Source organism: Lepisosteus platostomus, chromosome 3 (genome assembly GCF_059453375.1).
Source record: "Lepisosteus platostomus isolate fLepPlt1 chromosome 3, fLepPlt1.hap1, whole genome shotgun sequence".
Classification (NCBI taxonomy): Eukaryota; Metazoa; Chordata; class Actinopteri; order Semionotiformes; family Lepisosteidae; genus Lepisosteus; species Lepisosteus platostomus.
In genome coordinates, this window is record NC_142613.1 from 20704323 (window position 1) to 20729644 (window position 25322).

The following is a 25322-nucleotide window of genomic DNA, read 5'->3' on the forward strand; positions in this document are numbered from 1 at the left end:
ATTCAAATTTACAGTAGAAATTAGTCCCGGTGAGCCACTATTGTGAGTTCACAATGAAATTAGTGAACAAAATACAACAATTTAGTATTTTAGTGGATACCTCTGTCACCAAAGATTGGGAAACCAAATGAGATTAAAAGTGAAATATAACAAAACTTGGTACAGTAGATATTTTAAGGTTAGGGTTGGGAGGGCTCTGATGAGCAATTGTTGGCAGTCATTGTCTGTTTTGCTGCTGGCTCTTAGTTTGCCTACAGTGTCAGTGAGAGGGTTCTGGCTGAGTCTGCATAGTGCTCTGCTGAGGTCAGCTTTCACTGCAGTTTAATGTATTCGTAGCTGGATGTCTTTCCTTTGGATGCACGCCACTGTGGGACTTTCATTTTATTTCAGTTATCCTGCTTTGATGAAAGAGTGCAGTCTGGCTGTTCCTTAATGGGATGAGAGAACTACAAATGCAGCTGAAGGTGGTGCTGGTGGACAAAAAGGTGATACTCTTCCCTCCAGATCAGAAATTATAAACCAGTACCCCAGCATGGACAGGGGGCACCATACTGTAGAAGGTACCATGGTACTATCCTTCAGATGAAGTTTTAAAACAAGGTCCTGACTACTTGGTCATTAAAGATCCAATGGCAGCTTTAGAAAGTGCACTTTTTCCTTTTACTGTTTGTCCTTGCTAATTTCCTCTCTGCCCAAGCACAGTCTATGGTACCATGGTGATGCAGTGGCTGGCATTGTTTCCTCACAGCACTGTGGCCCTGGCTGTGATTTCTCAGGGAATTCCTGGGGTGCTATGTGTGTGGCGTTTGCATGTTCTCACCCTTTTTTTTGTGTGGGTTTCCTTCGAGTGTCCAAAACATACGGGTAGGTTAATGATATTCTGGAAAAACTGGCTCTGGTGTGAGTATGTTCACATCTCTGTATGTATTGCCCTGTGATGGACTAGCTACTAATTCAGGGTCTAAACTTCCTTGCCCCCTTTCTTTGCCAGGATAGACTCTGGGTCTCCTGTGACCCAGTATTACATTACCCCCACCCAAGTGTTCCCTTTAATTAAATTGTTCTCACTTCTCTACCTGATCTGTTGTGTAGTGGGACTATATCTGGCCTAATATTGCTCCCACACATCATCCATATGGTTCTTACACTTCAGTGCTAGATGATGTGGATCTTCTCCTATACTGTATGTGAAATGCTTTGTGAGCCTTTGCAATGACATATATAAAGGCAAGAAACTATTGTAATGATTATTCATGTGCATCATTCTGAACTACAATGAATTGAGGCCTGGGAAAGAACCGAATATGACATTGCCAAACCTTTTTGGTTTCCTATTATTTTGATAGATGTAATTTTTGTCAAGCTTTTGATGATATGGCTGAAATGATATGAGGATAACTGAAAAGTTGATGCATACTTGAAAAGACTCAGCATTTCTTTTAGAGTTAAAAGAATTGTGCAATGAGATACACATACAATTTCTTGTATTAGGAATTTGTCTTTTCAAATACCCCAACTTGCTCTCCATGCAACACAGACAGGGAGAGAAACTTGGGGTCAGAGGGAAGGGTCACCCATTAATACAAAAAACCCTGGAGCAGTTGGGGTTAAGGGCCTTGGTCAGGGGCCCTAAGGAGTAGGATTCCTCTGCCAGCCACGGGATATGAACCGGCAGCCTTTCAGCCACAAGCCACAGAGCCTTAGCCACAGGGCCACTGCACTGGCCTATGAATAGGTTTTCTATGTTAAAATTATATACTGCTGACGTCTTATTTGGTCACATTCTATAATTATGGACTTTGGGGAAAACATTCAACAGCCAGCATGTACGCTATAGTAAGTATAGTTTATAATACTTAGACTCACATTTAGACATCACATTTAAAAAGTATGCAACCACAAAGTATGCATTTTAAGGACCTGTAAATGGATGCTTTTTGTTCCTTTGCTTCATGTATCTTAAACTTTTAATCTCCTTGTGATTTACTAGGAGTTTAGTGCAGGGATTGTCAATATGTATTTGGGAATTGTGAAATACATTTTTCCACAGTGCTGCTGATCTGTAAGAGTAAATGACACAAAGTACATTTTGCTCTTTGTGTTGCTGTAAAAATAACTTAAGAAATGTTTCAACACCAATTCATATCGTCTAACATTGTGTTGGTTAAATCTCATCAGGAATGATAAGGAATTCATTTTACATTCATAAAATCATTTTTAGAGTGAAACATTTTTGACATTCTGTAGAGCAGTGTATTCTTTTAACCCCTGATGCAATATTCACTAAGGCTACATTCAGTGTGAAAAAATCAGAACTTCTGCTCCTTGCTCTCACAGAACATCAAAACGTGCCGAGCCGCTGAATTAAAGATGAGGTGAGCCTGGAAGCCTTTTGTATAATTTAAATGTCCAATGTGTCTCTGAGGGCTTTAAAATATCTTTGAATTTCTGTCATCTGCTTTCATACTTAATGCGTATTTCTTGCAGGCTGCTTTGAATCTTGCATACCAGGGTATGTAACATGGTTTCCGTTGCTAAGAGTCTTGGTAAAATAGCAGTGCTACTTCATGTCATTAATGTGTTTAGTGATGGTCCTATTCCTTTACTCTCTTACTGATGAAAAGAGAAAGTAATAAAAATAATGTATTTTTTTATGTTTCTCCGTGTGGGGTGAAATGTTTTCAATTAATTTTGTTATCTGATAACAGACCAAATAATTTGTAAGACAAATGATTTTTTTTTAATTAGTTTTAATATTTTTTACTATACTGCGAAAAATAACGTCACAAGACTGACTAGATGGAGTTATTACGATTCGGAAAGAAATGAACTGCAGCTTTAATAATGCACCATGTTTTTTAAGTGTGGGTAAACTGTGATGATTTATTTTACATTATTCTCATTGTGTGCAATTAACTGAATCTCATTTACAAAATCTTATGATAAAAAAGTATTCATCCGCAGTCAAAGTAATCGAACTGTGTTCAGAATCATCACAGGATAAGTCAGGACAGTGATTTTAACCTTCTGACCTCGACTGTATTTCTGCCTGTTTCACTTTGGATTCAAATCAATCGTATGGCTGGATCCTAATCAGAAAACTAAGAAAAGTTGTTCTTGTTGTTGTAACTTAGATGCTGGGAATGACCACGTGACATTTAGTTCCAACATAAAAGATCATGATTATTTTTTTTTTCGAGAACCAACTCGCACCAGTTCATGCGTCTTTCTCGTGGATTTTAGTGCTTCTACGGAACAATGTAGAAGAACTATACTCTACTGCCCTCTAGTTACACCAACATTAAATCTAGTGTACTACAAGTGTCTTTCTTGGTAAGCGTTATACTGTAGTGTACTGTATACTCTTATAAGTTATCAAAAATCGGACCACAATTTCAGTCTTTACTGACAGGGGAGCCTGTCTATCGGGTCTGACATTTGGCGTGAGCTGTGCTTTTAGCCCTTCAAGCTCCTTATTGATCGTTTAACATCACTAGTTGCGAATGCACACTAATGTAATGACTGTACAACCTGCTGATATAGTATAGTTTTCTATACATTTTAAAGTATTGCCTGCTGACCAATTGCTTGCTTTCGATTTCTTCACATACTCTACAGAAGGATCAAACAACTGTGAAATCTAACCATATCAAGAAATGAAAATACTCTGCGAGATCTGCTAGAAAGAAGTGAAGCACCTTTTGCTGATTAACCCAGGTCATCTGGACCTGTTCAAAGTGTGTCTAAGTGGGACTTTTTGGGTAGAATGTTGTAACATTTGTGTTTTAATTTTTTTGGATCTATTTTAACTTTATTCTTTCAAACTCCCACCAAACCACAAAATTGTACAGAATTTGTAGGACTGCTTATTATTACTTCTGTTTAAGTATATGGTGCCCTCTCATGGCTTCTTAGCATATTACTCAAGTAAAATCCAACCACATTTACATTAAGTTTAAAATTCAAAAGAGTAAAGAGATTGTGAATTTGATTCTATAATCTAAACAAACTGGCTATTTGTCACACTATAGTATTTTGTTTTTCAAATCGAATCTTATGTGCTTAAAAGGATTTTAAACCCATTTGTATATCTTTAGAGGGCCCTTTCTGAATATGAGAAATTCGATGATGGACTTTCCATACAGAACATAAATGAATTCCTTTTTTTGCTACTGGATAATAAAAAGCTAAAGGTTTCCAACAGTATTTAGAGAAGAATATCACTAGAAATGTTTTTTCTGAAATACAATTAGAAGCTGTCAGCTTTTATTGTCTGTCTAGATAGATAGTCTTTAATGGGCTACTGTAAATGGGTTGAAGGGCATCTTCTAAAAAATACAAAAGCCTTAGTCTAAGTTCATGCAGTGAAGGGATAATGTTTATGTTTATGGACCCGTGGTTCATGGTTCCATGAATGTTTATGCCACTGATTTTCTTGTTCATTTAAATTGATTTTTCCTTTTGTATTCCAGACAATACATTTAAAAACTTGAAAATGATTTCATGTTATATTCCCTGGATTGTCTTTGTTTTTGGAATATGGATTGTATATGGGAAATAAAAGTAATGAGATAAAACAAAATGGCCTGAAAGGTAGAGAAATGGGTCAGTTACAGATCTGTGATCTGTAATTACGATTTTACTCAAGTACAGTACAGTATATACCGTTCTTACCAATGTAATGTATTGAATAAAAATGCACATTACAGTTACCAAACTGTATCTCAGGAGCATCTGTAAAAAAAGATCATAGTACATGGACATGTAAGCAAAAAAACAAAGCAGAACTTTAAAATATTAGTGAATACACAACCAAATCCCAGGTGACAGAAAAGATGGAAGAGGATGAGCAGTACCACACATGAAAAGTGTATTCAGAACAGTGACTTAACACAGAGGAGCCAAGGGACCGAGAATCAACAGGGGTCATATTTATAAAAAACAAAGGGTATAGCATTAGCAATATCCTACAGGTCAACATATTCATCTATAAATCATGATGCCGTTTGCGATATGACAAAATCAGGAATGTACATTTAAAGGAAGAAGTGGTTTTCATGGGAGATTGTAATTTTTTCCAAATAGATTACTGTAGGAAAAAACAGTAGGAAGGTCAGCAAATGCAACTGAAATGGTACACAGACCTAACAATGGCTTTCATATTCAGTTTATCACAGCACATGCTACAGGGAATGCCTTCAGTTATTACTAGTATTGATCCAGTCTTTTTAAATAATCAAGATGGAGTAAGGAAAATAGAAATAAAAAAACGTCACAGAACTGTGAACATTATATGTAGGTTGTGAAGTGTACTTTGAAACTGTACAGGTAGAGACAGGAACAAAGATGGAGAATTTCAGTCAAATCCAATCAAGAGAAATGGAATGAGACAGCATACATATGGAATCAATAGAGTCACAACAGTTGAGAGACGTTCCGCTTGAAGCACAAAATTAATCCATCCCTTATCTTACGGCACATTAGATATTTTTATCCCACAAGTAATTAAATTAGACAGCAAAGCAGTGGCCCAAATCTATTAAGTAGTTAAGGTTAAAGAAATAGGTTAACAAAAAAGAGAATCCAGTTAACAAGGCAGTATAATGAACTCCACACACATGTTAAAACCACATTAGAAAGGCCAAGACATTAATAGAAAGGAATATTACAATGGAGGATAAAATCTGTAAAGTTTTTTTTCAGTATTACAAAAGCAAACAAACAGCAAACTATGATTTAAACTGTCTCAGAGATAGGGGGAATGACAAGTATTAAATGAAGTAACCCTACAGCAGAATAAACTGTAATGTGAATTTGTAAGGAAGAAAATAGATTAATAAGCAACACTTAAGAAAAACACAGTGTTTCTTCAGTTTAATAGATATAATGAACTGGTAAAGAATACATAAGGACTACCAAAACATGACAGATTTTTAGTCATTATTTATTAATAAAAGACTAACCATTATAGACCATTAAATATAGATTATTAATAAACATATGCAGAAATATATGGATCCATTTTCCAACTACTTCATCCAGTTCAGGGTTCCAAGAGTCTATCCCAGCAAGCAACAGGCATAAGGCTGGATACACCCTGAATGAGACACCAGTCCATCACAGGTCACCCACACTCACACCGGGGCCAAATATTCCCTTCAAGCCTAGCAGTTTGTCTTTGGACTGTGGGAGGAAATCCACACAAACACAGTAAGAACATACAAACTCCACACAGATAACACCCCAGCACCGCAAGGGCACAATGTCAACCAGCATACCACCATGCCAGCTTGCAGAAATATAGTCCTTATTAATCATAAGAAATAAAAAAAATTCTCATATCTCTGCTACATGTTTTTGTTAGGAGACAGAAAATGAATAATTCACTCAGGTGTTTGGGAAAGATGAAATACACCTTGCCTCAGGCTGAGCAGCAACAAAGTCCTATGTTAAGGGATATTAACAATGAAGATACAAAATAATATTCTAGCAATTGTAAAGAAACAAGAGAGGTGTTTAAAAGTTTCTAACTGGAAAATTGCTGATTTAAAGTGAAGGTCATCCATTAAGTCTAAATGGATTTAGAAATGAAAAAGTCTAAATGGATTTAAAAAGAATAAGTCTTGGTTAGCTAACTTATGAAGATTTATACAAACAGTGTATATGACACATCTTATTTAGTCAGGAGGTTGTTAATTAAATTATTCATAAAAACACAAATTTTCAGTTTGCAGGTGTAGACATTTAATCTGTGTGCTTGGCTTCAGAATTGATTAATGGGAAAAATAGTACAGTTAAGGGGTGAATGCTTAAATGTAGGCAATGTTATTAGGAGAATACCATAATAAACAAGTTCAAGATCACTGGTCTTCCTGATTTATATCAAATATCTAAATCACACCTATTGAACTTGTTTCTCCTACAATCTGCTCCAGTAAACAATTTTTCAATAATCAGCTCCAATCAAAACTAGTTTTGCTATTGAACTTGTTTCTCCTACAATCTGCTCCAGTAAACAATTTTTCAATAATCAGCTCCAATCAAAACTAGTTTTGCTATAACCTGTTAATGATTACACGGATAATCAGAAAGATCAATATAGCAATAAAGGAGCTGGTTACATCAAAGTACAGGAATAGAGAGGATTGGGTGGGGTGAGATGACTAGCCCTGATCTAGATTCTGGTTGGCAAAATAGGTATGTTCAGAGATTATACCAAACTAGGAGGACTAGTAAACTGTAGAACCTGCAAAACATATTGAAAAATATGACTAGGTAAAACCCGGCAGGTGACAATTACATGGCCAGCAGTCATATCACCCTGCAACTCACAACTGGTAACCCACTGAAGCTAAGCAGGTGTGAGCCTGGTCAGTACCTGGATGGGAGACCTCCTGGGAAAAACTAAGGCTGCTACTGGAAGAGGTGTAAGTGGGGCCAGCAGGGGGTGCTCACCCTGCGGTCCATGTGGGTCCTAATGTCCTAGTATAGTGATGGAGACACTATACTGTAAACAGGCGCTGTCCTTCGGATGAGATATAAAACCAAGGTCCTGACTCTCTGTGGTCATTAAAAATCCCAGGGTGTTTCTTGAAAAGAGTAGGGGTGTAACCCTGGCGTCCTGGCCAAATTTCCCATTGGCCCTTACCAATCATGACCTCCTTATAATCCTCCTCTATGAATAGGCTACATTACTCTGCTCTCCTCCCCACTAATAGCTGATGTGTGGTGAGTGTTCTGGTGCACTATGGCTGGATGCTGCACATTGGTGGTGGTGGAGGGGAGTCCCCATTACCTGTAAAGTGCTTTGAGTGGAGTGTCCAGAAAAGTGCTATATAAGTGTAAGCAATTATTATTATTAATTATGTGCAAGAGACTATAGATAATGCTAATGGGAAACACTGAACCTAAAGGGACTGTTTAGGAAAAAGTCTTACAGATGCAGATCCATTATTTTACTCTTCTAGATCAAGGGTAATCAACTGTTGGTTTTAATGGTCACCTTTAAATTACGAATTTCTAAAGCCTCAGAACAGAACTTGCTCAGATCATGGAAGAGGAGGAGCTCAATTAAGCAGTTTAGATACTGAGCATCCACCTTCCATTCCCTAACCACTTCTTCCGATTCAGAGTCGAGGGGGAGTGGGAGCCTATCTCAACAAGCAACGGGCGCAAGGCCAGGTATACACTTGACATGATATCAGTCCATCGCAGGGCACAGTTTAAATAGCATTTGAAATCCAAATTACAACACCCTGTAGCTCTCACGGATAACATTCCTGATTAAATTGATCACATTAACCAGCTAATTACTGATTTAAGAGGGATCTAAAACCTGCTGGATTGTGGCTTTCCAGAATGAAGATTACTGTAGCTATTCCTGTTCTAGAAACTGTGGGGAAGAATAAAATAGGCAAAAAGAATGTTAACATATATCTGTGTTAATATATAAAGTATATTGAAATTGCAGCATGTATATCAAGGGAGGTTATATTAAAATTGTACAATGCCCTGTGTTCAGTTTTGGTCATGGAAATACCAATGACAAAAATATTGATGCTCTAGAATCCATTAAAAAAACAGTAACCAGATACATTTCCAGGCTTAAAAGGAATGTCCAATGCTTTCAAACACTAAAGAGCTGAATATTTTTCATCTTGATCTGAAAAAAACCTGATTCAAGTGTTCAAAATCTTGCAAGGCAAAGACAAAGTTAACCCAATTGACTTCTTCAAAATCATCACTGAAACATGACCTCAAATTAATTTTTTAGAACAGCTTAGGTAAATGTCTCCTGTAGCTTGTCTGTAAGGATACGCAACACAGTCATGTTTACATTTAAGGCTTGTGCTTGCAAATAAGCTTTAATCATTGCTGAATATCAAATGCTTTACATGTACTCTGGTTGTGAATGTTCATTTTTTGGCAATAAACTAAAGCGTTGCTATTTTTTCAAATTCCTGCATTTTCAATTGTCGGAATAAAGAATTCTCCTGCGTTTTATTGCTTTTTCAGCACTGGAATTTGGTTAAGGGCCCAATAGGTCTGCTGCAATTTTATTACAAATTTTGTATATTATTTTGTCGATTATTATAAGGCCTTGAATACTTATTGAATATTGAAACTGTCTACTGTATGTTTATCCTTTTTTCGCAATAAGTCAATACGTAACCAGATAAGAAGCACTACACGAAACCCTTATATTTGTAAACTTCTAATACATTTTCTAAAAGTCTTTATTTCAATCAAATTGACGGCGTTGGGTGCAGAGTTTAAAAACCACATTTCCCAGAAACCATTACACTAAGGTTCTATGCATTTGTATTAGGCAAGTTTGGGAGCGGAAGAATCAGTGCAACTGTCGTGTTGTCAGGTAGGGATAAGTTTTTCACTCCAGTGTTTGCTTTTTGTATCCGAATTTTCACTCCAGTGTTTGCTTTTTGTATCCGAATTTCCCCAAAATCTAAATTTAAGGAAACAAACAACAGTGTTATTTGTATCTGCTTTAAGCGTTAAAAAAACTAATAGAATGTTACTTAGTATAATCCTTGCTATGAATAACGACTGACGAAGATCTTGTTTAATATTTTGCTGAATTCTTTATTTAGGATTGGTCAGAAAAGGCTAAATCGGGCCTGCGGCTGATAAGTGTTTTTTAAATGGCAACGTTTTGCATTCCCTTACGGTCATTACTCGCGATCTTTGGTTTCTCGAAACTAAAAACAAGCAATGAGTCCTTACTGATGAGAAAATATCGAGTAAACAATTCAATAAAGCTATCAAAGATAGAGTTATTTTTTAACCCTGTCGTACAGTGTGCAAACAAATTGTGTTGATTGTTCGGCTTTTAAATGTTACAAACTCAGTAATTATGTTGTGCACCGTACTACTTTTTGAAATAAACAGCTTAGGAGAGATCTGAAACATTAAAACTATTTTTATAAACAATTCAATAAAGTTTGTGCAAACAAATTGTGTTGATTGTTCGGCTTTTAAATGTTACAAATTCAGTAATTATGTTGTGCACCGTACTACTTTTTGAAATAAACAGCTTAGGAGAGATCGGAAACATTAAACCTATTTTTTAACGCTGTCCAACAAGCACATAGTTCAATTAAAAAGCGCTGTGTTAGTAATTATGTAATTAAGCACTTAGTTGCAGTAAAACGGGTCCCCTAGAATGGGAGTATAGAAATTCTATGTTCCTCAGGTTATCCTGACTCTGAAGCCACAGTACTGAACATACTGTACTTAGAAATGGTGTAAAATGTTTTATAGTTTGACTAGCGAGTAGCATACCACATTTCCCTGCTTGCTTTCATCAGGTGGTTTTTGACTAGTCTGACCCAACCCTTTTGAATAATTTCGCAAGTGATAACGTTGCCCTGTTGCCTGCCTTCACAGTCAATTGGTAAATGGGTCAGTTCATGTAAAACTGACCTGAATTTGGAATGACCATCTCAACCTTTCCTGAAATTCACCACATTTGGTCCATGGTAGAAGGATTGGAAGGAACATTTCACTTTTCTCTCAAATATGTTTTTGAAATATGGTCATTTAAAAGTGGCCATTTTGGGGTGTTTTTGTAATTACCCAGGTTTGTCAACTGGTAACACAGAGGTTAATGAAAAGCTTGTGAGGGGGAAGGGGATTAAATTGTGATTTTTACCCCATATGTATTTTGGGAAGTGCAACTTGAGTTCCTAGGGTCTCACCTGAGAGGGATTTGAAACGGGGAAAGGGGGAACAATTTTGGCTGAAGGGGATCCAAGTAAGGAGATGCTATAGAAAGGAAGCTCTCTTTGCCACCCTCCTCAACTATTTTGTGCAATGCTGTGCCTGCAGCTGTCCTGTACTTTAGTTAATGTTCTGAAAGGTGAAATAAGTTATTGAGGAATGTGCAGTGATTACTTACCGAAAGTGTTTTGGTAAATATCGAGTATAGCACAGTCAGAGGGAGGCATATGTATGTTCAAAATACAAAATAAAATGTGTGTTTCACTGTGTTACTCTCCAGAATAAACATTTGAGTTGAAAATCAGTTTTCTATGAGCAGATATTCATCAATGGCCATTTTCATTGCTGGATCCCCCACCACATTTCTCTACAGGTTCTCTATCTGGTATACCAATTTTTCCTTCAATTCTGAAAGTAGAGTTTTTTGTCAGAATTGACTGCCAATCTTTAAAATGTAATGAGCAATTATGCTTTGGAAGAGACAAAAGAGACAAAAAATCGAAATTCTAAATTAAATATAAAGAAGGGGCTCTACAGAAATTTAAGCATGCCTTTTTCAGAAAGTAGTTCAGATGACAACCAGTACTCTTGAGTTTATTAGTCCAACTTGACCCCCATTTCAGTTGCTGCAATAGTAATCTTTTCCTTTTTTCCAAGGATCATCAGATTACTGCAAATGGCCCTCAGCCTTTATCTTGTGTGTAAACAACATTTAGGTTAAGGGTCATGAGAGCAAATGTCTGTTTTCCTTTCATTTCTTTTCCCAGTTCATGAGAACTGCTACTTTTCATTTTCATAACAACGTGGATGCAAAAATTGTTCCAGACTTTGTTTACTTTTAGCACAGTTTTGCAATTCTCGTTTTCCAGTTCACTGCTTTAGTTCAACTTCAACTTTTTCAGGAGAGATTTTGCCAGGCCTGTTTTCCCTGGCAGCCGTCTTTCTTGATTACTTAGCAACCTGTGAGCAGCTGTGCAGCTCTTCTTATTTTGTTATAATGTATTTTGTTTGGAATGTTTTAATTCCATTTGATCTATAGATATCCATACGATCTGTAGGCAAGAGCATGATCAGATATAATGCAAATCATAAAAAACCAAAAGATATTAAATTTTTGAACATGTCATGAAAACGTTAGTTTTTATATAATTTTTTTTGAAATTTCAACATTTCAATTTTCAATTTCAAATGTCAATTTTGTATTTTGAAAAGTGAAAGTTTACTGTAGCTGTAACAACATTGTTGCTGTAAATTAAGGTTAGGACTGTTGGTCAATACACAGAAATCCACTTTGAAATTGCTTTATGTCTTTATTTAATTGTGTTGTGTTACGATAAACAGAGATGTATTTAAACAGCATGCCAATTACTTCATAAATGCTGTAGGTTAAATCTCCTTGGATTGTTAGAAAACGGTTGAGACAAATAAGATATTGTTTTTATTCTTGACTACAGCAAAGCAGATCCTCAGGAAGTGATTTGCATTTCCTTGTGATATACACTTATAGTGAGTAAAGGAACAAGTAATGGGTTTATTCCTGAGCTTCACACCTGAAGAAGGCTCCATGGCCTCAACATTCTGTTTTCTTCTATTTTCAGCATGGAATAAACTTATTACTTGTTCCCGTGAGTATAAAATTGTGTGTGGGTACCTGAAGAAGGCTCCAGAGCCAAAACATTGTATCTCTTTTCCTTTCAGCATGGAATGAACCTTTTCCTGTTCCTTTGTTTCTAATGTTATTATGCGTTTCTTATTCACATTTTATTTTTCTTGCAATTCTCCAGGGGGAACTCTTTCACTCCACTCTCTGAAGGCTAGGTCAGTAAAAGCTGCAGGGAGTGGTTATCTGTGGGGGAGAATGTTTACAGAACGTTTTGTAATGGAAAGTACAGGTACTTCCCAAAATAAAGGAAACCCCAACATAAGAGTGTCTTCATAAGGCACTGGGGCACCAAGCCTCATACAGCTTGGGGGTGCCTTGGCATAGATTCTACAAATGTCTGGAACTCCACTGTAGGAATGTGACACCACGAGATCTTCCATAGGAAGATCTTCCATCTTTAGAGATTTGGTGACTGGGATGGCCAGGACATATAGCTTCCACCGTTTTCATGCTCACACAACCATTCAGTACCCACACGTGGCCTGTCAATAGGGGGGGGCATTGTCATCTATGATTCCACTCCCATCAGGAAAAAAACGCTTCACTGTAGGATAATTGTGATGACTCAGCATGGCGTTTTATACTGTATATTGACATTTATCTTGCCCTCTAACGGGTGGAGTGGACCTAAACCATACCTGGAAAATGGACCCTACAGCAGAACAGAGCCAGCAGACCCCTTCTACTGTGGGGAAACAGGCACATGAGCCTTTAAACCTTTTTGGCACATGTACACGTACACCAAACCATAGTATCTCTCTCTGTGAAGTCTGACGGACTGTGACTTGATGAAGCTGCCTGCTTGCGCCGTAGATTGATACTTGCAGTCAACGGTACTCATCTGGACATCACTGCCAAGGAGTATGTGCTTTCATCCACAGTTGCCCCTAGCTGATGATGGGTTTCCCTCAGACTTCCATGTCAATATCACCTTAGCCACTCTTCCTCTTGAAACATCGGCATGTTGAGCTGATTTCGCCATTGAAGCTCCTGGCAAATGTGCCCCAACTATCACCCCTCTCTAGGAATTACTTAGATCTCTTCTTCTAGCCATGGTATCAAGAATATTAGGAAACTGGGCCTATTCAGCATTTTTATATGTGATCCTTAGCATGATGGGATGTTACCTGCTTAATTAATTCAAGAACCACACCTTTGTGGAAGCACCTGCTTTGAATATATTTTGTATCCCTCATTTACTTGAGTGTTTTCTTTATTTTGGCAGTTACCTGCCAGCAGTCTACTGTACTTTCAGTGTCTTTTAAATATACTTTCAAATACAGTGCATACCAATGGACGGTTTTTGTCATTCAGTGTGCCATGTAGAAGTAAAAAGGTGAGACTTAAATTAAAGCGTTAATTTGAAAGAAGAAAAATTCATTGTCTTGAGGGAGCTCAAGGGCTCTGCTATTTCATACGCTAATCCCTTTTGCTGTTCATGGAAGTTGTTGTGCAACTTTAATAGGCCTTCACAGTGTTTGTAACAAGCCAGTCAGGCTTTCATTCTGAAGTACAGAATAGCAAAGATTTGACCACTTTCTGCATTTTGCAGATTACAAGTTTATCTAAAACGCTATTAAACATACAATATTAAAATATTCTCAATATTTTGGGGAATAGCCACCTGTCTTTTCAGTTCCACTCGTATCGTGAGTTTTCACACTTTCAAAATAAAGTTACAGGTCTTTGTGCAAGAAAGTATACAGTAACACCCCCTGTATTCACATACATTTGCACACAAGGGGTGGCCAATTTAAGTGGGGATGGATGGATGGATGGATGGAGGTAGGGGGTTAAAGTTATGAGGTGGTCAGGGGAAGAATGGGGTTGTTTTAGTCCAATTACTGATTTACTGTTTTTTTTCCCCCAAAGTGTTTTGTCTGCAAAAATGAAGAATATTATAAAATCTATTAAAAAAATACACACCCAGTGTGTTCAGTCTGCCCATGCTCGGTGCTCAAGAAAATGGATGACTCTCTGCTTTCTGTGTCTGTAGCATCGGGCACTATGCTTTTGGAGGTGGCAGCAGCTGTGGCCCTGGGAGTAGTGGTCTGTCTGCTGGTGTTCAGAAAGAAGAAGGTGGAGGAGACACTGGAGGCTGAGGATGGCTGGTGGGGAGCGGGCCAGTGGCCTGAGTCTGCGGAGGACGAGACCATTCATCCTTTCAGAGTGCAGACGTCCACTGAGGAGATTCAGGTGGGGTCATGAGGATGCGAGAAGTTTGTTTCAGGACAGATGAAGGGAAGTGATCTGCCCTTGAGGGTTCTTTTTGTAGCACTCTTGTATAATTGAAAATGGCAGCTTATGAGGGTGATTGCTCACATCTGTAAAAGAACCAAAATATTTCATTCTGTGTTTCAGGATTTATACAGACGCATTGATCAGACACGACCTGTTCCCTCTCTGGAGGAAAGCCGGTTCCATTACGGATTTAACTCCACATACTTGCAAAAAGTGGTGTCCTACTGGAGGAACGAGTTTGACTGGGAAAAGCAAGTCGCGAAACTAAATAAATATCCACATTTTAAAACCAAAATTGACGGTGAGGTTCAGTTTTTTATTTGGAATCCTTATTTTGAAAGTTATTTTTATTATACTCGCCCGATCTGGGATACCCAGTTATGTTTTTTTCTTGGGTATCGGCGACGATACCCATGACGGCACACAAGGGAGAGTATGGAAGTGCCTGCACACATTCTGACCTTTAAGCCACATGTTGCAGGGAAAACAGCCCTGTTTTGGAGGTTGAGCCCTCACTGAAAGGCTATCAGCACCACAAACCTAGGGAGATCTGCGCAAGCACTGACCCACTGACCCCATCTCATGTGTTCTGCTGCATGGGCAATCTCATTCAGAGAGCTAGCAACATGAAACACACTACACCCGTGATCATAGAGGTCACCCTATGCTTGGGCAAGCACCTTTGCTGATTTAGCCATTTGGGAGGTCCCAGTACTTTTTAATGACCTTCAACTTATTTTCCTAAAACGGGCCTGTTTGAGGTTGGTTCTCAGTACTTCTTTATATTGGCAGTCTCTTAAAGTGAACTTTAAAGGAGTCATTTTCAAACTTTAATCTATTTGTTTCCAGAACACACATTACAACATTCCAAATATTTGCCAGAACAAATTTGCCAATGAAAACTATTTTAAGAGATGTTTGGCAAATTTTACCTGGATTAGCGTCACCTTTGTTTTTATGCTTTGGATCAGACTGGTATTTAAAGACACTTTTTGAAAAGCCAGGATTTGGAATCCAAACAATATTAAAAGAAAGATCAGTAAGCAATAAATGTTTCTGCATTTGTATGTTCTCAGTTCTGGTGCAGCGTTTAAATACAGTTGCAGTTCTAACAGTTCGTGTCTGTGCATTCAGGGCTTGACATTCACTTTATCCATGTGCGTCCTCCTCACCTCCCTGAGGGAAAAACTGCCATTCCTCTGCTCATGGTACATGGCTGGCCTAGCTCCTTCTTTGAATTCTACGGAATCCTGCCTCTCCTGACCGAGCCCGCCAACCCTGACGACATTGTATTCCAAGTCATCTGTCCCTCCATTCCAGGTTATGGTTTCTCTGAGGCACCTCATAAACAAGGTAAGGTAATGGAGTGAGCTGAGGAGAAGGGTCATATGTATTTACAGGTAATGGGGACTCCCCTCAAATACTACCAATGTGCAATGATGCAACGGCAGCCATAGTGCGCTAGAACCACACATCAGCTATTAGTGGGGAGAAGAACAGAGTGATGAAGCCATGATTGGTAAGGGCCAATGGGGAAATTTGGCCAGGACACCGGGGTTACACCCCTACTCTTTTTGAGAAACGCCTTGGGATTTTTAATGACCACAGAGAGTCAGGGCCTCGGTTTTACATCTCATCCTAAGGATGGCGCCTGTTTACAGAATAGTGTCCCCGTCACTATACTGGGGCATTAGGACCCACAAAGACTGCAGGGTGAGTGCCCACTACTGGCCCCACTAACACCTCTTCCAGCAGCAACCTTAGTTTTTCCCTTGAGGTCTACTCCATCCAGGTACTTACCAGGCTCACACCTGCTTAGCCAGTTGTGAGTTGCAAGGTGATATGGCTGCTGGTGAATTTAAAGACATTCAAGTGATCGAGACAGTGCAGATAGTCATTAAATGCTTGTGTCTGTCACTGTTTATTTGTTAAAGGGTGCTGTTGCAGCTCACAATGCAGTGTTATAAAGTAGGCTGTACTGTACCACCATGCTGATGTTCCTTTTAGTTATGAAGTATATCAGGGCCTTTTTTGCTTTCTTCTGTTAAAGTAGAGCATTTTGCCGCCGGAGCTCTGAGGTGATGGTGTCAATGCTGTTTGTCTTTTGGCAAAGCTCATGCAAACGTTTTTACCATTGGGGGGAAAAACTCCAGCCATTCTTCAGCCATGTGAAAAAAAACACATCTTTGCACAGGAAACTCATCCATTTCGACACAGCTACTGCCATTTTGTAATTCAAGTTTTACTCATGAGAAAGGAAAAATGCCCTGTTAATTTAAGTGGCTTCTTGGAATATTTTGCATGCATGCGTGAATTTGTGTCTGTGTCTGCCCTGCTATAGACTAGCGTCCTGTCCAGGGTGTACCCTGCCATGCTCCTGCTGCCTGCTGGGATAGGCTCCAGCTCCCTCTGTGACTCTGAATGAGAATAAGTGGGTAGAAAACGGATGGGTGGTTTTGAAGGGTGGCTGTGTGTACAAATACATGAAGCTGTGATCAATGTCCCTGGCAGGCTTTGACTCAGTGTGTGCTGCTCACATATTCTACAAGCTCATGAAGAGACTTGGCTTCAACGAGTTCTATGCTCAAGGAAGTGACTGGGGATGTCTCATCTGTACGAATATAGCCCAGCTGCAGCCCAGGTAAAAGATCAAAAATGGGGGTGGGGGATGGGTTAATTCCTGCCTTTGTTCAATTCTGTGCTTTTAAAATTAATTGCACTAAATTGGAATTCAGGCTAACTGGAGGATTTTTCAATCTATTTGAATGGTTGATATGGTTTTTGCTGAACAGACCTTTAAAGGTTACTGAAAGTTTGGAACTGAGAAATGTAAAAATATCCATACATTCAAATGTTTATTTTATAAGAATGGTGGATGTATGCATTAGAAACACAAAAACTAACAGTTGTAATAAACTTTAAAGTCATTACAGTCATCAGGTACAGTATGATATATTTTAGCTGTACCATGTACAGTAGTCTAAGAGTAACGAATCATAGGGTTTATGGCTGGAACCAGAGACCAACCATTTAATTCACTTTGTGTGCTTAAAACAGGTTACAGTGGTTACAGCTGTGATTTCTTTACAGTTCAAGGGAGACTGGCAGTGAGGCTGCTTTTCACATAACCTCTCAAGTCTATTAAAGGATACAGGCATACAAAACTTTTAATTGACTGATCTGTGCTAAATTTATTAAATTATTATTTGTTAAAGTAAATATGCCTTTTACTTTCACCTATGAGGGTTCCCCTTTCCTCTTTTACAAGGTGAACCACATGGCTTCCTGTCCTTTGTATAACCATATTCTTGTGTCCCTTACTTTAGTCGTGTTAAAGGCCTGCACCTCAGCTTTTTGTCGGTGGCCAATCCTGGCTTGATTGCGGGGCTGTCTCTACTTTTTGGGCGGCGTTTTCCCGGGCTGTTTGAGCTCAAGGATCACGACGTCAAGCGTCTCTTTCCCTTCATGAAGAAGGTGGTCGTGGAATTGCTGAAGGAGTCAGGGTACATGCACATTCAGGCCACCAAGCCTGACACTGCAGGTGAGTGAGGCAGCCAAGGCTAGGTTAGGGGGTGTTAATGTCATCAGGCATTGAATTACCTTTTCAGTTTGAAACGTCAGGCGATGTTAGCTTTGGTGTGCTTAGGTGAACACTCAGCCTTAATGCAGTTTTTATTAGTTGTTATCACTGCCCTATATTGTGATATCAGTGCCTTTATTTCTGTGTTATGATGCTATATTAATGATAGTGATGTACTTCACACAAAGCTTTGATTTGATTCCTGTTATCTGTTTCCCATTTTTATGGTTGTAGAAAATATGTGATTGAACATTCAGTATTTCTTGCACGAGTAAGCAAAAGCATGGAAATGGTAACACTTCCTGTACTGGAGTTTGCAACAAAAACAGTTTCACATCATAGTAAGCAGTATTTTGTTGGTCTTCCTTTAGATGGGATAATACAGAGAAGGTACTTCCTGTAGCCTTTTAATACGTTCATTCACATTTCAGTAGGGATTTTGGCTCATTTTGTATGGAATTTTTAATCCTTCTAGTCCTTTAGTACTTCTCCAGCTCCTTCAGATTGTACTTGTAAAGTATTTTCATTAGTTCATACCATAGATGTTCTGTTGAATTGAGGTCTGGAGATTGTGATGGGCAGCTGAGCACCTTAATTTTACGCTACTTTAACCATGTGGTAGTAAATCTGGAGATGCGCTTCAAGTTCAAATTAATATTTGTTGGAATCCATCTGACCCTCACTTCTAACAAGGACTCCAGAGGTTATGAAATGGAGCCATTTCTGTACTTCATAGAAAATATCCAGTTTTTGTCCCTAGTATAAATTATCCTCTCAAACTACATTTCTGACTGCACATCAGGGTAAAACTTTGAACACAAAAAATATTTTTTGTGTTCTCTTCCTGTTGGGGTAGCAATTATTACATTAACCTAGAATATGTGAATGGTGAAAATCACAGTCAACTCTGGGATGTCTTATGGTTATTTTAAAGTCATCATTAGAGATACTGAGGTCCATGATCTTTCACCTCATATCTTTGGACAATTATTTTGACTGGCCCCATGATGAAGTGGTTCTGAGTATTTAGCTTCTGTGTATGACCTTATCGATTACCTGGTGGCTTTGTAATAATTGACTCATTGAGGCTTCTGAGGCTTTGTGAAATCAGATGATTATTTGTCAAAGTTTATTTTTGCCATTAACAGAGTGGTAATGAATGTGAACATTGCATGTTTAGACAAATGTGGTTAATGTGGAAAGATGCTTTTACAAAATCCATTATTGTCTTACAGTAATGTCTTTGCGTTTTTTGAATTTAGAGCCAACTGTGCCGATTCTAATAAAAATAATTTATTCTCACTGCAGAATCTGTGATTTGCAATAACAATCACATAACTTTGTTTTCTACCAGTTGTCCTTTTTGAATCCTATAACACAGTGGTTCTCAAACTTTTTGGACCAAGTACCACCCCTAATCCAACCAAAGCATCCATGTACCACCTACAAGTCATCTTCTCATAGGAACCCCAGAAATTTTCAATGACCAACACGAGCGTGCGTGCACACACTCACATACATATAATAAATATTATAATAATAAACTTAATTTGATATAGCGCCTTTAAAGGTGGCTTCTCAAAGTGTTTTACAGAAAAAAAAAACATTAACAACAACTAATAAAAAAGCACCATTTCAGTGAGAGGGGTGAGCCTGTTAAGTTGAGCAAAGCAGATGTGAATTAATTTTTCGAGCCTTGATACAATTCACAACAGAGTCTCACAGATATTAAATCGTCAGGCATTTTCTTGACGGCAAAGATCTCGCGGTGGATGTTGTAACGCGTACATTAGTTTCTGGAGCAACCTATCTAATTCGTGCAACTGCACCGTTATGTCGGCTTGTCATTGCTCTAGCACCGTCTGTACAAACTCAGACGCATTTTATCCAGTCGAGGCCATTCTCTTCGATAAATTCATTCAGAAGCTGAAATATGTGCTCTCCTGTAGTTCCTGTTGGTAGCGGTTTACAGATCAGAAAGTCTTCATGGAACATGCCCTCAAACTCGTATCTAACGTAAACGAGCAAATTGGCCAAATCGACTACAGACTCATCTAATTGCAGTGAAAAACATTTTTCATGCTCATCTTAACGCGCTCTATCAGTGTACTTTTGATATAATCCTTCATTTCAATAATTCTATGAATGACTGTGTCTTTCAGGGGGGCAGCAGGTCGAGCTGTTTAGCAGCTTTTTCTCTACACATAATACGTGTCAGCTCTTTTGCCAACGGTTAATAAGGTTCTTCAAAAATAGTGTAGCTTACCTGCTTTAGCAATCCGCAAGCTTGCATTTTTCCGCGTTTCCGTTTTTATTTCCGTATTTATTTAAAGTTTTTATTTCATGCGCATGGGAGCGAAACACAGAGACGCTCGGTGTATTTTTCTCAAATTAGAACAGTTCTTAAATATTTTTCTGTTATCACGCTTTCGTGTGCTCACAAGATTACCTGCGTTCGTAGCACGTATTTCTATGCATTCCTGTGTTTACAACGTTAGCATTGTTCCAAAATCACGCACATTCTCCTTTCTCCCTATTTGCTGGAGATACAGTAGCTTTTTTAAATACAATTGGTCATTTGCATCCGTAGCACGCATTCCTATAGAGTGGTATAGAATTACAGAGTATCTCTTGTGTCCACTGAACTATTAGCGCGCACTGTATCGAAGTACGTAGGCTGCGTATTCAACACGTATTAAAATACAAAATATGAAAACCCGTCCCGATTTTTCAGCGCACACTACACAGTTCCAGGGTCATTTGGCGTACCACTTGGCGGCACTCCACGTACCACTGCCGGTACGCGTACCGCAGTTTGAGAACCACTGCTATAACATATCTAGGATAGATACCGTGTGTTATACATGCAGCTGCCTCTTTTTTGACTGAAGTTTCTTTATAATTGAAGGTTTAAGCTAAGTCTGCCTTTTCTTTACTTTACTTTTGTGTTGCTTTTATATGAATATTTTAAAAATCCCTATACATGTATGTTTTCAGTGGGAGGGCTTTAGTAAAGATATTTTTTCAAGCAAGTATATGAAAGGGATTTATACTTTATCTCTTCAGAATATTTTCTCCTAAAGTTTATGGATATCTTGTTGTTTTTCCTGGCTTGGGCTCTCCAGAGAATCTCAGGTCTTATCATATTATGAGTTATTGGTAGGCATCTCATTTCTTGTTTCAAAAGATCTGAAGTTAATATTCCTGAAGACAACTAAGAGGTCTTTGTCATTGGCAAAGTATATTTGTTTAGACATTTCTAAAGTCATTGTTTTCTCACATTCACCAACCAAGTGGACAGCACCAAGCCAAAGTATACAGTGTTAACACTGTTATTTTAAGCATGTGTGCTTTCCTCAATTTAAGATCAACAGTGTACCCTCCACATAAAGGATGCTTTAAAAAGGATAAGTCCATATCTCTGTGGAGGGCAAAAAAACAAAAAGTACCCCAATGTCAGTGATGCACTTTATTTTCCTTGATATCCCAAACATTTATACAGGCAGTTTGATATGTACTGTATATTGTGTTTGCATTCTGCAGGTCGTGCACTGAATGACTCTCCTGTTGGCCTGGCTGTATACATCTTGGAGAAGTTTTCTACATGGACTGATCCAGAGTTCAGGAACCTGGAAGACGGAGGATTGGAGAGGTACTGTATCTGCTAGACACTGTCTTTTTTTCCTGAATGTCTTTTTATCAAAGGTATTTAATCCTTTATTTAAATTCTTTAAAATTATTTAAATACTTTGGTAGCCATTTGAAAGAGAATATTGTCCTTGGGCTATCAAAGTTTTAAATTCCTAAAAACTAAGTAAATTATAAATGAACAAGTGACATTGCAGAACTTCTAGAGTGGCACAGTGAAGTGAAAATTTACAGTAGACATGCATATGATCATAGTTCATCAGGCAGAATTGTACACATGTATAAAACCTTATTGACTGCACAAATGTTTGTAAAGGCAGTACAGAGCAACACCCTTAGAAACTGTTGTGTTAGAAACTGTTGTGACATTCATATTAAGACGACACAGTTTGACTCTACAATCCAGCATTTTGTGTACAGTATGTGATCATTAATATAATGTAAATGACAAATCCAATATATAATATACATTTTATATTTGGATAATTAATGAATAGCTTTAATCATAATAAAAATAAGCTTTGTGTTGAACTCACTTGTTGTTATTGCCTTAAAGGGATATGCAACCAAATACTAACTTTTACACTCTGTAATTCACTTAAAGTGAATTTGTCCCAATTCTTATGATAACTTAAAGTAATTGGGTTGAACACAGAGTTTTTTTTTTATGATATGATCAAATGTATATTTGGAATGACTCAAAAATAAAATAGATTATATGGTAGTTAATATGAATAATAACCACAGTGTCACAAAAACAAATTACTTGACTGCAGAGAATTTCAAAATTGTTTTTGCTGGCACAATACTTTTGGAGGGCACTACATGGGGACATGTACTGTATTTCCATATGCTGTGGTTTTCAAGCCATTTAAAGCCGTGTGTGGGTCACAAAACTTGTTACAAAAAACAGCCATTTTTATTATGTCACACACCTTGAAGAAGAAATTTAAAGCTGTTCAGTTTGTTAATAGTTCATTATAACTTAACTTATTTACCTGATTGCTGTCACCTTATTTATAATTTGTGGTTTCACTTGAACACTCTTTTCAGTCCCTAACTTGTTCAATTTTCAGGAAATATTCCATAGATGACCTCCTGACTAACGTGATGATTTACTGGGTGACGGGTTCTATTATTTCCTCAATGCGCCTCTACAAGGAAATCTTTGGGAGAGGAGTCGGCACTCAAAAACATGACAAGTGAGTTTGTAAAGATGTAGGAACCTTAAGAGCAGAATTCCAGTTTTGGTAAGCCCACTCTGCTAACTATAACATTTCACTTGGCAGAGGAAAAAATTGATTCGATTTCAGGGAAACTTCATTGAAGTTTTTTTCTTTCTATTAATGAATTGAACAAAAAGCAAAAAGATTCAGACTTGGTATTCTGTGATATTATGGGAGAATCAATACTAAAACATACAGGCCAGAGGCTCCCCACTGTTCTGACAGTTACCTTCTCTCTTACCTTCTCTCTGGTCTTCCAGAGTACCTGTGCGAGTTCCCACTGCCGTCGCCTGCTTTCCCAATGAGCTGGTGCACTTGCCGAAAATCTGGGCGAAGCAGAAGTACCCGAACGTGGTGTCTTTCAACTACTTGCCCCGTGGGGGACACTTTGGGGCTTTCGAGGAGCCAGAGCTGCTGGCGGCAGACATCCAGAGCTTTGTTAAAAAAGTGAACAAGTAAACTACAGGCCCATGCTCCTTCACTGAGCACATAGGCACTTAGCTACCTTTTTTTTTAAATGCCAGATCAGAAGCGATAGTGATTGGCATTATAAGATCAGCCTCTTTAAGATGAATTCATTATCTTTCAGCTTGTTGTTCTGACTGACGCAGCAGAATTTTGCCTTTGAGCATCAATGCCTTTTTGACAGTTAGTTGTACAGAGATGGCATGCCTTGAGCTTGTTAAAATAATTCTCTAAGCGAGTCAAGGGAAATGGAAGGATTTCCTATTCTTCCTGACTGAATAGGATGCGCAAGGTTTCAGTCCACGTTTTAAGAGGTAGATGTTTTCAGTGAACTGTTAAGACCAGGAAATGAACAGAGCAACACTCAGAAGACAAAAATAATGTTATGAAAGCTTAGTTGAAAAGCATAAAAAACAGTCACAACACGCAAATAATTAAGTATACATTAATTACCAAGATGCTTAATTCAGGTGATTACTTAATACTGATAATTACCAGGAATCGTGAATCAAATTGCTTTAAATTACATTCATCAGCTATTGTGTGGTGAAAAGCAAAAACGAGTATCTCCCATTAATGATGCATTAATGTCTTACACATTATAGAAATAAGGATACCTGAATATTAACTTCTGAGTGTGTAAATGGGAAAGAATTAAGGCATGAAGGGATGGAGTTACAAATACACAGTAACAATAACACTTTAGAGTCAGAATTCAAAAATGAGATTATTTTATGAATATCTGAACAAGAGTTGTCTTACTTTTCTGTTCTGAGAATTAGTTAAAAAACTTACTACAACTCTTGCATTGTTAGTGAAACACTCTCATTTGTATTCATAAGATGTGCATTGCAAACCATTAATCAATAACAGTATGATAGTTAATCACCAGTGTTAGTATGTCGCCAAGTGCACAGCAGTTTATTATCAAGTTTGTAACCAGCAACATGTTTGTAATATGTATTAGAATTAAAATGTTGTTGATACTGTTTGTATTCTGCAGTGTTAAACTGCAGTTTAGAGTTCATTATGGCGCTGTCTTTGCTCACATTTTCTTGAACATGGTAAAAACAGTTGATTATTTGGTTTGGTCTAAGAAGAATGTAAACTTCATTCCAAATTATATTTGATTATATTTAGCATTTACAATTACACAGGTATTGCAGTATTATTGGAACAATTAGAAAATCATAGAGGTTTATTTCCAATGTTTATAAATGTCACAAGCCATTAGTGGATGCAATTGGAGAGTATGGTCTTGACTGCTGAACTTTTGAAGACTATAAGCATAAACAGTAAAAAGCATTTGTTATCCAGATTGTGGTCAAAGATAATCAGATTGAATGTGTTATGATCTCCTACAGTACTAGTTTGGGGACAGTAGAGAATAATCACTACGTTCTTTTCAAAGTGTTAACCAACAACAGTGATGTCTGTTTGGCCTTGAAGTACCATAGTTCTAAGTTTTTTAGGTCTCTTCTCCAAGTCCTCAATAATGTCTGAAGAACTAGAACTGACTTTGATTGTTACACATTGTGCTTTTCTTTTGCCTTGTGTTTCTTTTCTGGATCTTGATTGGTGTTCTACACTACACTTCCAAATAAAAAAACACTTTGTAATTCACAAAAATGTTTGTTTTTTATAACTGCTTAAAATGTGATGGTAACTAGGCACTGCTTAAGAATTGTAAAAACTGGGCTGTTCTACTGTTTTTTCTTTTTCTCACAAAGAAATAGGATACTCACCAATCCCTCGCACATTG

The 25322-nt window shown here is 37.8% G+C and overlaps 1 protein-coding gene across 1 annotated transcript; it reads left to right on the forward strand.

Annotated features, from left to right (window-relative positions):
- Window positions 1-9276: 9276 nt before the first annotated feature.
- On the forward strand, window positions 9277-25189 carry ephx1 (epoxide hydrolase 1, microsomal (xenobiotic)). The gene is made up of 10 exons (XM_088624885.1): window positions 9277-9373; window positions 12522-12555; window positions 14397-14596; window positions 14762-14942; window positions 15776-15994; window positions 17153-17282; window positions 17968-18182; window positions 21765-21873; window positions 22946-23071; window positions 23356-25189. The coding sequence occupies exons 3-10, from the start codon at window positions 14408-14410 to the stop codon at window positions 23552-23554; spliced, it is 1368 nt and encodes a 455-aa protein (XP_088481011.1). The 5' UTR covers window positions 9277-9373; window positions 12522-12555; window positions 14397-14407; the 3' UTR covers window positions 23555-25189.
- The last annotated feature ends 133 nt before the right edge of the window (window positions 25190-25322 follow it).